At 45.0% G+C, this 13,836-nt stretch overlaps 1 protein-coding gene across 1 annotated transcript in view; it reads right to left on the reverse strand.

Annotated features, from left to right (window-relative positions):
* Nucleotides 1-13,836, reverse strand: part of EHD3 (EH domain containing 3) — a 31,320-nt gene that overhangs the window by 9,657 nt on the left and 7,827 nt on the right. The window contains exon 3 of the mRNA XM_005500368.2: nt 8,670-8,767. Within this exon, the coding sequence (XP_005500425.1) occupies nt 8,670-8,767 (98 nt within the window). The remainder of the gene's footprint in view (nt 1-8,669; nt 8,768-13,836) is intronic.

Here is a 13,836-nt window from a genome sequence, read left to right on the forward strand (position 1 = left end):
TTCTGTTCAGTAATTCCTGCCCATTTGTGGTTGCACTTACATTTCTGTTAAAAATATGATGTGTATCTAAACATGCTCTAATATCACTGATGCAACTTCTTTCACAACCTCCAGATAAGGTGAACATGAATAGAAAATTAATACCAACCATAAAGTACTAAGAGGACAAGATAAACACAATAATCATTTTCTTCTATCAGATTTCCTTCTGACAGCATGAAAAGGACTCAACAGATTTACCACAAAGCTGACAAATCAGTGGGACTGTCAGTGGATTCAGCCTACAGAGAAAATGATCTTCTTGCAGACACTCTGCCACCTAGACTCCATAAGGAAGACTGGTTTAATGAATACTTGTCTGTGTTGGAATACCTGGCAGCACGCATTTCACCGAGATCTGGCAGGATTATGCAATTATATTTCTGTCAAGTCAGACCAGGCATGATACAGTCTCTATGCTGACTGCGGGAAGATGGATGATAGCTAACCCAGCATAAAATCTGCCTGCCTCTAAGATTTTTAAGCCAATTTAAATGAGTGCGCATGTATTGGGTTCAGCATTTCTCACCAGGTAGCTACAGTAGTGGTTGGGTTATTGTTATTATTATTTTGGTGGCGGGTTTTTCTTTGTTTTGCTTTCTTTTTGTCTGATAGTAAGCACACTACTGGATAATCTGTCTTTTGGAAGCATGGCCACAGCTCTTGTGGTGGTAGAATCTGGGTGGGTGGGATGGAATGGGAATAGTAAGATCAAGATATGATGAAAACCCCAAAGCTGTTGCTTTGCACCAGATATCTCAGTTTGCTGTCACTACTGCTTTAAATCGTGCTGCTGCTTTTAGCAATTCACCACCTTCCTGCTGAATTTTAGTCACTGGAAGCTCCCTTCTCATGCTTCTAAAGCTGGTGTTACTCAGAGACAGGAAATTTGCTGGATCACAGCCCTCTGTAAAGCACAGTTTTATGGCTGTGTCAACTGATAGATTGGCTCTGCACATCTGAGGACAGCATCAGAAGATGGGATAGCTGGCATAGCAAACACTGACTACCTTGAGAGGGAACAGCTCTTGGAGACAAAATGAGTGGCTATTCCAGGGAGCTAATGACTTGATCTGCATTTTCAAACTGAGTTAAGAGGGTCTGGAGGCTTAGTCTAACTGGTCACGGTGATGTACTGCCCGAAAGCTCTTCAAAGGCCAGGGAAGAAGACTGTGTCATGGCAAAACAAGCAGGCAGCTCACACTGGAGGAGGAGAGTGTGCCAGGCGGGGCAGGTGTTACCTGAGTGTGACAGATGGCTGTAAGCAAAGGAGAAGGAAGGCAACACAATGGTCAGAAGAATATGAGGGGAAGAAGGAAGGAGGCAGTGACACATCCCTTTGAGGACACACAAAGTGAGTGGGAAGCAGGGTGGGTAGCTGTTGTGAGTCCCAGGGAGGGATGGTTCAGTGAAGAGAAGAGGGTGCTGAGGAAGAGTATTAGAGATATGAAACAGCTGGGACTGGGTGGAAGAACAGTGACTTGGGTAAGTTTCAGTAAAGGTGAGAAACTGGTGGTGGCAGCAAGGAGAAGACAGAAGGAAAGGTGAAAAACGGGGGATGGGTATGGGATACACGTTACTGCAGCTCATCCTAAACCATCTTTGTAGAAAGCTGCCATACTCCTCTCTGGAAGTGGCTGCCTCCCAAGGGGATATTAAAGAGATTTCTGTAATGTATAACTGTGGGTGTGTTGGGAAGTAGACAGAAGTCCTTCAGGATGAAAAGATTTCTATGAAGTTTACATATCATAATTTCTAGAGCAGGCCCAGCAGTCCAATCACTTCTGCCTTTGCCTATACTCACAGAAATAATCTGTCCCAGAGCTGGTGATTCACAGCTCTAGGAGCTACATCCTCCAGCCAGTGCCCTGCATTTCTTTCCCCTCAGTACCAAAAACTAATGGAAACATTACATACTTTTTGGAGACTTGAAGGTTTCCAAAGCAAAGGCAAAAAGACTCAACAGACCACAGCAAATCTGCCTGTGTTCTCAGCTAGGAAAGATGGGCTGGAGTCAAATTTCTAATGCTAACATTTACATTAACCAGTACCTGGAGTGGCAGAGTGTAGCCTTTTGCTTTCATGTTGTTTATTACAAGGGTTTCAGGGTTGGGAAGAGACACAGAGCCTGGCAGGGCTCTTGCTTTATGTCAATGGAAAAAGAGTGAAACCTCACTAGACGTGTTCAAGTTGGGTGGAGTAAAACTGATGAGAGCATTGTCCAGAGCAAAGTTTCCTTACGACAGGCTGTTTAGCTTCTATGTGCACACAGCAGAACTTGTCCCCTCTACCCTTTACATATTTATACATTTGTCATTTGTCACAGATGGACTGAATGTTTCCTGGTACTCAGGCCAATCCTCAAACAGTTCCTAGCCAGATTTTGAGACCTCAGAAGACATCTGAATATAGGCCAAGTTTTCCAGAGGGGTCAGCACAGAACAGCACTGACACATAGCTGGAATTCCAATGAAGTTTTTTTTACTATACTATCCAAACACTGACTGAATTCTCTCAGTACACATAGTTTAAATGTGGGGAGAAATCATGTTTGAAAACCTGGCCTGAAATGGCCATCAGTAACTGCAAGCTGTTATCACTCACCAGGCAACACAGTCCTCCATTGTTACTCAGGATGCTGAAAGAACACGTGATGGGCATAAATAATGCAAATTGGTGAGGTACTGATGGGCAAAACTATCTTTCCTTGATGAAACAGATACTTAGGATATTTCTGGAGTGCACAGTGAACAATAAATTGGACAGATTGAACAGCTGATCTAAAAATCAGACTTGCTAGAGCAACTGTTCAAAATCAGACAAATTAAGTACTTGTTATATGTTAACAGGAGTAAAAGAAAAAAAAAGCACAGCCCTTTCTATCCATGTAACCATATAATCTCAGTTCTTTTGCATTATTTTTTTCTCTTCTAGTTCTGGAAATGCAAAACATAACAGTATTTCCAACACAAATCATGAACACAGCATCTCCCCTCTCTCCTGACCCTGAACAAAATCATGGTTTCATCTTCCCAAAGCCCAAATATAATAATGAGTTTTTGTCTGCATCCCGCCTTCAGGTGAAAAGTTAGGCTTGTGGCTTTGCATATTTCTACAAATAAGAAGGGCCTGAACTGTGCAGATTTTGTGCTCATTTTTGCGTTGCTCTTGGAGGAAGTTGTCGCAGAAGCGCAGAACCGTGTGACTGTAGGAACTGAGCCTTTCAGTGGAACAGTATGTGTTTGTGGGACTCTGATAAAATCAGGCAAGTTGGCAGAGCAGCTACTGCACTGCAGTAATGGAGGTGAACTGGGAAGTCAAAACTAACCAGTGCACTTTCACCCTCCCAGGCAGAGTGAAACACAAAATATAAGCAAACATCATCAGTGGGGAGTATTACAGCAAATATTTGAAATGCCTCCCTTTTAGAAGCTTTCAGGGTGGATGCTTTCAGCTGTATATCATGCTGTTGCTAGCACACGTGACAAAACTCTTCAGAAAAAATATTTTCTTGTTGCCATTGTACCCTAAACGACACTGCATGAAGTGGGAGAACATCAATTCCCTTGGTGTTTGCCTTTCCTTTCCAAGCACGGCTATTTGAGACAGTCAGACTGAGAGCTCCGCGCTGCCTAAGACTGTTGTCCATTAGTGATTTTCTTCTCACTGTCAGGCTGGTGAGTGACTAAATATCCCTGGTGCTGAAGCTGCTGGTCATTGGCAATTCTTCCTTCCTAGGAAAGACGGCAAGGCTAGCGTGTGCTTTTTTTTTTTTTCTTGGCTATGGGAAGCCTGGGCTGCACTGTAGCCAGAAGAATGGAACCGGGTAGAAGGCTGGAAAAAGTCTGCAATAGTGTGTACTGGAAAGAAAGCAGATGGGGAATGATGCTGCCAGTCCTTAGCTCCTGGTTAGGACCTTGGGCTCACCACTGACATGGGAAAGGGAGGAGATGACATATATAGACTGAAGATGAAGTGTTCAGGATGTATTCAGGAAGCACTACCCTGAAACAGGGATCAAATGCAGCTCGGCAGACCTGGATCAGCCTAGCTCAGGGCATGTGCAGGTCGAGACTGATGGTTAGCAGAGTGTGTAAGGCTCAGCTCCCCAGGGACGGCCCTGCTACTGCAGCGCATGAGTTGCTGTTACCAGGTGGCTCAATTTGCATAGCAGACTGCTCAAGATAGTGAATTATGAGGAAGTCCTAACTCTTGCCCTGGCACTGCTGTACTGCATGACCTGACCCGCGGTCCTCTCCCTTCTCCTCATTTATTTCAGTACAGCCATCCTTTTCTCATCTTCCCTCCTGGCAGGATGTCCTGGGCTTATTATGTGACACCAGAACAGTGTTTTGTAAATGGATAGCATCCACGTTATTATCAAATTGTCAAAGTAGCCAAAACTGTGCTGTTTTGGTACAAATACCTCCATTACGGGCATCTCTGCAGCCTGCTGATGTCTTATGCTCAGCTGGAAACAATAAAAGAAAGGAGGAGGGCACAAAGTGAGGGACAAGGCAATGCAATGAATAGTTCTTTACATGCGGACATAGATCCATGCCTCAGTATGTGAAAAGGACGAGAAAATTAGTTTTCCAGGCAAAGACTATACAAAAGCAATGAAGGGCAGGATGCTTTGGGCCATGACATCCTGGGAACACTTCCCACCAGGCCTGTACATGAAACCTGCACATCCTAAGGGGTCTGGCTATCACACCAGTGACACCATATGTCCCGCCACAAAGAAGTGCACAAAGAGTTGCAGGAGGTCAGCAGGACAAATCACTGCAGGCAGCTGCTTGGTTACACTTTTTACCAGAGCCTGAGAGCAGCAGCAGCAACTGTGTCAGTGCTGGTGATCTTGTTGCATGCCGAGGGGATGTGTACTTCAGTTATGACAGACTGCATCACCCTCAGCTGCTTGACAGGCCTAAACCTGCAAGTCTGCTACTGGTAAACTTCATGGGCCACTCTGTAAGGAAGAGGGGGTTTTTATGACCATGTGGCGATGTCCTGAAAGAGAACCAGCATGGAGTTCTGTTTCTCAGGATGACACAGCATTCCTTGGAGGAAAGCATGCTACCCATTTGCAAAGCGCTGCTGCTGGCTACGCAAGGCTGACTGCTGCTAACACTGGCGTGCTGGTGCTTCTGCACGCTGTCTGTTCATCAGGGAAGGGATTGTGTTATCTGTCATGTTAGTATTTCAAACAGCAATGAGGCAGTTGATTTAATTCAGAGTTGAGTTCAGACAAATTAGAAGCTTCAGAACCTGGTCTTGGTCCTTGAATCATTCCTTTAAACCCAGTTTCCTTGCTTCTGCTCCTTGAAACATGAACACAATAACAGGAACAGGTATTGCCTTGAAAGCCAAGGGTATAAGGTGCCCCCACAGATTACTAAACTTTGATACCAGGGTATTCGGCTAAGCTGGCACTGTATAGATTAGCTAATGCTCTTGGCATCTAATAGGAAAGGAGACAGATTTGTGATGTTTCCAGTGAGAGGAATTTCCTATTTTTAGAAATGCTGCTGGTTCTCATGCGATGGACAAGCTGGGAAAGCCTGCCACACCTTTTGCGTCTTTACTTTTCCCCTCAAATTTCTGTCAGAAAGTGGCTTTACTATCTGCTCCCTTCCTTGGTCTTGCATCACAGGTACCCTGGGTCTGAGGGTCTTAAAACTTACTACTAGTAAACAATGGGGATAAGAAGAGCTCATGTGTTCCCAGCAGTTAGAAAACTTCAAAGTGCCTATTGGGGAATCCCTGTAAGTCTCCCTCAAGTCTTCCCAAGTGAAATCTGAGCAGGCTGGGAAGGCTTAGAAGAGCAGAAGCATTTTGTTGTGTCAGCAGTTTTTCGTACTGTCTTGTTTTCTGCCCAGAAACCACATTACTACTCTATCTGTCTCCAAAATCAAATTGTTAATGAGGACAGCTGCCTCATAAGCTTGGTGGCAAAGGCAGCAGCCTCACCATTTTTTCCTATTTCTCTTCCATGTGAGTTGGGAGGTGAGCATTCCCTTTCAAACACCAGCTTCCTTGAGATAAGCTCAAGCCAAGGCCTCACAACAGCCCTCCCTAAACATAAACACCTCAGCACTCTTTTGACTCTTTCTGCTCCTTGGGCTGGATCCCCTGCAGACAGGAATCACTGGAGTTCTGCCAGCTTCAACAAAATGATGTTGATCTAAACCAGATGAGGATCTTGCCCTATAGCTATCAAAAGGCCATCTGACGTGGCCCACATAAGCAGTTTCAGGCCTGGATATAAATGTAGTGAGATCCCACCTGCTCTGTACTTTTAACTGCTGTGATTAGTCAGTTGATAGCCAGGTTATGACAACCCCTTTGTCTGGCTGGAGTGTAGCAGAGCAAATCCCTGGGATGGCAAGATGAGTAGGAGTTGGTGGTGCTCCACCTAAAGTTCTCACTTTCTGGCAAAAGGGTGAAGTGACGACATGCTGTAGCCACAGGGCCAACACACAAGCACTATATTGCACTAAGGGCAAAAAAGAGAACTTATTGAGGCCTTTCAGCACTTACAAGAGGCCTGTAAGACACATAGATTTTTAGCAGGGCCTATTGCAATAGCACAAGGGGTGATGGTTTTAAACTAAAGGAGGGGAGATTCAGACTAGACATGAGAAAGAAATTTTTTACAATGAGGGTGGTGAAACCCTGGCCCAGGTTGCCCAGAGAGGTGGTAGATGCCCCATCCCTGGCGACATTCAAGCCCAAGCTGGACAGGCCTCTGAGCAAGTTGAAGATGTCCCTGCTCATTGCAGGGGGTTGGACTAGATGAGCTTTGAAGGTCCCTTCAACCTAAACTGTTTTATGATTCTGTAAATTCTCCAGGAAGAACTTGCCTCATGTGTCGAGACAGGTCTCCAGTTGTACATGCAAAAGCTCAGAGAACTGGGACTCCCCTTCAGCCTTCTTTGCTCATGAGGAACATTCCCTCAGCTATTCCCAGATGTTTGGAGAGGCATTACTGGCTCGGGTCAAAGTGCACCAGTGTCTTTCCCAACAGTGCACAGCTGTGCATCAGCATGTTCTGGCACTGCTGCAGGAACAGGACACCAAGGCCCACTGGGAAGCTGATAGAGAAATTTTGCAAAAGGAGGAGCAAGAAGTGCCAGCACATTTTGCAGGAAGGATATTTTTAGTACTGGAAATAGTTGAAAAACAGAAAAATCTTGTAACAGATTGTTAAGACTTGAATTGGTGAGGAGATTTGAGAAAGTGGCTACAGAAGTTTTTTGGGGGGGACTTGAAATGGGTCCATTTTGATTCACATGTCTTTTTTTTTTTAAGAACAAAAATATTTCCTGCTAAGGAAGTTTTCTTCACAGTTGTAGTTCCACAAAAGAACTGGTTGCTTTCAGTGGCATTTTTTGACTGAACAGTGTTTACACCATGTCATTTCAATTTTTATTTATCTCCACTTTTACACACCTGCTGAAGGAAGGAATGCTCGCACAACGTGTTTTTCAACATTCTGATGAAGGCTTGTGAATCCTGCTACCTTTTACATACTGCCTGGAAGGAATTTATGATCCCCCAGCAATGCAGAGGCCCATGTTGGAAAAACTCAGTGTGAGTTTTCAACTAACTTTAGCTATCCATTAAATCTTTATTGACACTTCTTCATCTGAGATCCCTGTGGTGGTAGATCCCAGTAGAACAATCAAGACCTGGTTCTGTGCAAGGTGGTTCCCCAAAACAGAAAAGGAAGTTTCCAAGAACAATTTCAATGCAAAGGAGTGTTATAGATGTGTGAAAGGCATGAGTCATCAGAAATCTGATGGGACAGAACACTGAAATATAGGAAATATCTCAACGATTTGGGTATAGCCTGTGCCACTGAAACTTAATTGTGCATTATTAAAAGGCAGTGTGACTGATCTCCTCAAACCTGAATGCTGTGATTACTGCCCTTGGCTTTCTTCCAATGAAATGATGCACAGCTACCAGCTTTGTCTAAGGAACCTCCAGGAAATGTGAGCTATGCTACCACTACCTTACAGAATAAGAAAGTGACCACAGACATTAGGTTTGATGTATCAAGATGTTGCCCAATTCAGAGGGTCAGCCTGAGACACTCAGAAGTTCACTGAGAGACTCTGTGCTCTTCATCAGATCCATTTAGTGTTCCCAGGATTTCCAGATTCCCCACTGTAATGAGGAACCTGGGTACCAATGGCTCTTAAGCCCAGTCTAGTTCTGTGCTAGATTTAGGAAGCCTGGACAGTGCCAGAAACCTGCTAGGTCAACTGGAAAGGACACAGGTTGATTGCCATGGGAGCCTTACCCATGGCTCGTCAGTAAGTCACTGAAATGAGTGTTTCTGCAATGCAGATAGGTATTGACTCTTCGTGATGGAAATCTGTTCTGCTGGGAAATAGTGGACTTTGACACAGGTACTGCTGACCTTGTCAGCAACCCTCCCTGAGAGCATTTAAATTATCAATAGCAGATTGCAAATTGAGTCCAAAGGGACATGGATAAAGTCATGCTGCATCTCTGAGACTCCTACTAGTGTTTCTGTCTACAGCTGGTACAGCTTGAGGTGAAACTCACATACAATCTTCATTATTGTCATTTGGAAGAGAACTGAACTTGGGACTTACCTCTGCTAATTCTCTGTTTTTCTCCAGAAAGGATTCCTGGTGTGTCAATGACGCTGATGCTCTCTAACACAGGATTAGGTAGCTGGGCACATACGAACCTGTGTGAAAATAAGTGTGTTTAAAATAAAAGCAAAAGATATTTATGATGTGCTGAACATCACAGGCAACATGAGACAAGACAGACTCTGATCTGGCTTTCAAGTCTTCAGATAGACCTTGGAGTTACTCTTGATTTAAAGAAATGAGAAACAAGCCAGAACTGAACACTTTCTCTGACTATTTTGCCGGTTCTGGCACATGGGTCTCAGTCATGACCTACAGAAGGTTTTTTTTATGTGGCCCCCCAAATATGAATTATTAATGAAAATGTGGAAATGCAAATGTTTTCAGTTACTGTTTAGATTTTAGCAAGAAGTGGTATTCGTTTTTCTTCACCTGAGCATTCCCCTGCAGGGTTCTGAACGTAAGTGAACTGAAAGAACTTATTTAAAAAAAAAAAAAAAATCAGCAATGTTGTAAAAGTTTTGTTCTCTTTTAAATTTGGTCTTAACAGACAGACAGTGTGGTATTCTCCACCATGGAAATTCTAAAACATAGGCAGCATGAGATCTCAAGAAGTTGCTTAGTCTTATCCTCCTGCCTCAAGGCAGGATCAATCAGATATTTGTCTAAAGTGTTCTTCAAATCCACAACACTGCAGACTCATCAACCTTAGCTGGGAGTCTACTCCATTAATTAATTATGCTTACAGCAAAACCCCTTTTTCTTAATGTCTAAACTAAACCCCCCATGCCACAATGCCTTTCAGTCTCAAACACAGTAGACATGGAAAACGAATTATTTTTCCTCTCTTGTCACAATGTATGCTATTGTCATCCTGTCTCCCCTCAATCCTTTCTCTAAATAAGAGAGTTCAGGCTTTTTTTTTTTCTTCCTACCTCTCTCAAGTCTCTCTGGCTGCCTTTCCAGTTCATGTCTAAATCCCTGAAGACCCTTGGAGCTTTCCTTTGGGTCCTCTCAAACTGCTCCACATATTTCTTCAGGCATGATGCCCCAAGCTGATGTGGTACTCCAGCTGTGACCTTGCCAGTGGTGAACAGACTGGCTGGATTGCTCCTTATCTCTTACATATGAGAGTCCTGTTTATACATCTCAGTAAGATGTTTGCTTTTTTCATAGCAGTTTGACACTGTTGACTTACATTCAGTCTGCACTTCACCCCTCCCCTCTCTGCAGCTCCATTTCTGTGTAATTGCTCATCAGCTATTTGTTCCCCATCTTGTATCTATGCAAATCACTGCCTAAGAAGAGTATCTTGTACTTGTTTTCAGTGGGTTGCAGCAAAAATCTGTCCACTTATATGACTCCCAGGAGTGTTTCACAGATAGCCTTTTTTGTGATGGCATTCCAAGCAGCTATAAATGTGTGTGTATACATACATGTGCATATTAATAGAGTAGTGTGACATCCAGGCACATGTTAGTGTGGGAGGAAGCAGAACCACATAAAGGATGGGGGTTGGCACAAGGGTCACCAGATGCAGTCAAGGCAGACAAAGCCCTGCAGCGCTCCAATGAGTGGCTGGTTCCGATGAAGTCTCTGCAGCTATGAATTCCTCCAGGCTATGCTAAAACTTCACCCCAATTTTTCTACTTTTATGGCTCCAAGAAGATTCTGAGAAAAGTGAATGAATCCTCATGAGTTCAATGAGTGTCTTCTCTCCTGAGCTGTCAGCTATTTCAGACCACATATTGCAGCCTCTTTCTCCCACATCCACAGCTTAGCAGGTGGCAACAGCGAGCATTTCTGAATGCGTAACACAGAATGTAGAAACAGGGGCCTGGCTTGAGAAGCAAGTTGAGTGCCAGGCACAGCAACAGAGAACAAAAGGCTCAGGTCATGTTATTCCCCTCTCCTGCCCGTCCAGGTTTGCTCTCCATTGTTACAGCCCTGAGCATTCCTTGTGGTCCAATACTAAATGGCTCAGGCAAGGGGATTTTCCACCTGTTTCTCTAGGGAAAGCACTCCATGGGAGACTTCAGATATAAGGTCAGAGGCCAGCGTGAGTGAGTGCATTCTGGCTCTGTTGGCAAGGTTGTTAAGGCTGCTGCCTTCCTGTCATCCTACAAGAACTGCAGGACCTCAGGGAGCATGACCTAATTCTGTCTGTGGCCATATGAAGGGAAGAACATAGTGCCAAACTAGATTTTCACTGCCTATACAGGCAGAGCATGGGGGTGAAGTGGGAACCTGTTAACCATGATGTCTCCTGCTGTTGACAGTGCAAAAGCAGGACTGACTCCACCTTGGCTTCCCAAGACTGAATTTGGGGGTGTGAGGAATTTTGCAACCAAGCCAATGTGATAGGAAAGTAATGGCTGAGATTCCTGATTTTGCTCCAGGCCCTTGGTGCCAAACAAGTCCTCTTGATAATGAGATGCAACCTGCAATCTCTCTGGGATCCCTCCAGAGCTGGGATACTGCCAGCAAAGTTGGAGTGAGGAAAACAATCCCTTCTCTCAATACCCAGGAACCACCTGGGGCAAGGAGGAGCAGACAAGAGCCAGGGTCAGAACATGGTACTGCAGAGCTGCTCTCCTCCTTTCAGCGCCAGGCAGCTTGTCAGCCCTATCTCTGCCCTTAGCCAGGAAGGTATGGGCAGGTGCTTCAACTTCAGGGAATGAAGGGAGGGAGGAGACAGGCTCTGAGCAGCACGATTAGCTGCTGTCTCTGAGCCAAATCCTGACTGTACCACCCTACCCTTGCTTCCTGGAAGGCAGCAGACCCCAGTCACTACTGGGAAGGGAGTACCAGCTGAGGCTGGAGGCTCATTCCTTCTGCTCTTCCACTTAACTCACCTGGAGCAGCAGGCTCTGCACCCCACAGGACACAGTGTGGGCTGCCATCATCATGGTCTGTGTGAATGCTACTACCTTGTGCTGCTCTGTTCCTTTCCACCAGTGCCCACAGCCAATCACTACCTTTAACCACCCAAGGTTAAAGCAGTCTTGCCCATAGTCACTCTCTTAGCTTAGAAAGGTGGCTCCTGGAGAATACCTCCTTTCTCTAAATTTTCTTGCTCACAGTCTCCCAGCTGAGGTCAGTGCCATAGTAAATACATAGCAGCAGCAAGATATGTGTAAGGCAGAGACAGCTCTGCATTGTCTCTTGCCAAGAAGCCAGGCCCATAACAGAAGTGTGGGTGGCTCAATCCAGTCCAGTGGGTGCACTCTTACATCTGCTAAATTTCTGACCCCCTGAGTCAATTCTTGCATGTACTTATTTTCCTCATTAGTGGATATTACCATCTGCATTTTCAGCACTGTGATGTTCACAATGCTGAGCCAGTCCCCCTTTAGCGTGTCTTCCTTTGCCAATTTAGAAATCATTACCCTCTTTCTATCTGTCAGCAGAAAAGGCGTCACTTAGCTATTGTGGCTACTCCCTGCATTGCTAGCAGGACTGTACTGCTGCGGCTGCTGAATCACCACTGTGCCCCTCTGCCCTGCTGTCCTCACAGGCACATGTTTGACTCCTTCCTCGCAGGAGAAGAAAAAGTAGCAGGAGAGTAACGAAAGCACAGCATGATACAGTGAACTAGGCTTATGGGTGCAGAGATCCCTTGCCGTGTTAGAAGCCCATTGCATTCAGGACACAAACAGTCCAATGCAGAAGTGTTTGTTATTTTGCCCTCCATCCTTGGCCTCCTTACTCCTGATGTTGCTTCTCCTCTGTAGCGAACTTTCTCCCAACTGCAGCTGTTCCTGGCTGTCAGCAGGGCTTTTCTGAATGATGTTATTTTCATCTGCTATCTCTGCATTCCAGGCAGGAGGACTTATTTTCCGAGAGCAAACCACCTTCCTCCCCTAGTGTAGGGAGCGGTCCATCACCTGACCTAACTATTGCCCAGGACCTTATAAAATACTGAAAACCTCTTCATGTTCCTCTTGTACAAGACCACATTGATGTATCTGAATGACGAGCCTGTGTAGTGATCAGACATTGCTTGCAGAGTCACCCTGAGGGACTGTGCATTTCTCTGCACAGCAGCAACTGTCTCTAGGTTTAGAGACCAGTTAGGTCTCTTCTCTCATTAAGCTTCTCTGCAGGTCCCTTCCCTGACTCACTATAGCCTGATACTGCACTCTCTGGATAGACACCCTCTAAGCTCAGAAGTTAGGAAGCAAACCAAATCCCAGCTTTCCTGGTCATTTGGCTGAGCAGCTGCCATCTTTGCAACGTCTCCCACTCTGTGTTAGCAGGGAAGGTGCTGATGATGGGTGTAGTCAGTTTGTTCCCATCTGCCTGCTGCAGCACAGTCTGTGCTCATCTAGGATATGGGTGTGTGCTGCTGGCTTCCTGCAAGGCCTAGATCCAAAACTCAGTATGGTTGGGCTAGGTCTAGGGGATGGAAAGGTCATATTCCTCATATCACAAAGCCACTGTCTAAACTCCCTGCTAGTTTTTTTTTTTTTTTATGAGAAAGACATCAGAGCTGGCATCAGTTTGCACCTTTGGTTTCATATATAAGGCATCAGAATGGAGAGAGCCTGGTTTTGTTACAAGGGGGTCACTGAAGCAACGTTTAAAGGGCAAGAAAATAGAAACATGCATATTATGCCAGTTCCACCTCTCTACGGACTTCAGTGGCTACATCTGGTTAGACTATTTAGTTCCAGGCAACTGAAGTGATGGCAGAATGGAAGAACCTAGGAATATAAGAGCAAGTGAGAATGAAGTGTAATTAAGAGATTTACCTCTAGACTCCTACAGGATGAGCTTGACAGGCTTAGCTGTAATTTTTGTTTATTCAAGTAAAATGAAGGTTTGTCTCACTTGAATTTGTTCATCTGCCTCTCAGTGAGTGACTTACATGCACCTGGTAGGACTGGAAAGGCTTTACATCAGCCATGTGGATGGTGAAAGAAAGAATATATAAAGGGTGAGTGCCATGAGGATGGAGCCAGGCTCTTCTCGGTGGCCAACAATGATAGGACAAGAGGTAATGGGATCAAGCTGGAGCACAAGAGGTTCCGCTTAAATTTGAGAAAAAACTTCTTCTCAGTAAGGGTGCCAGAGCACTGGAACAGGCTGCCCAGGGAGGTTGTGGAGTCTCCTCCTCTGGAGACATTCAAAACCCACCTGGACATGTTCCTGTGCGACCTCA

Source organism: Columba livia, chromosome 3, assembly GCF_036013475.1.
Source record: "Columba livia isolate bColLiv1 breed racing homer chromosome 3, bColLiv1.pat.W.v2, whole genome shotgun sequence".
Taxonomy (NCBI): Eukaryota; Metazoa; Chordata; class Aves; order Columbiformes; family Columbidae; genus Columba; species Columba livia.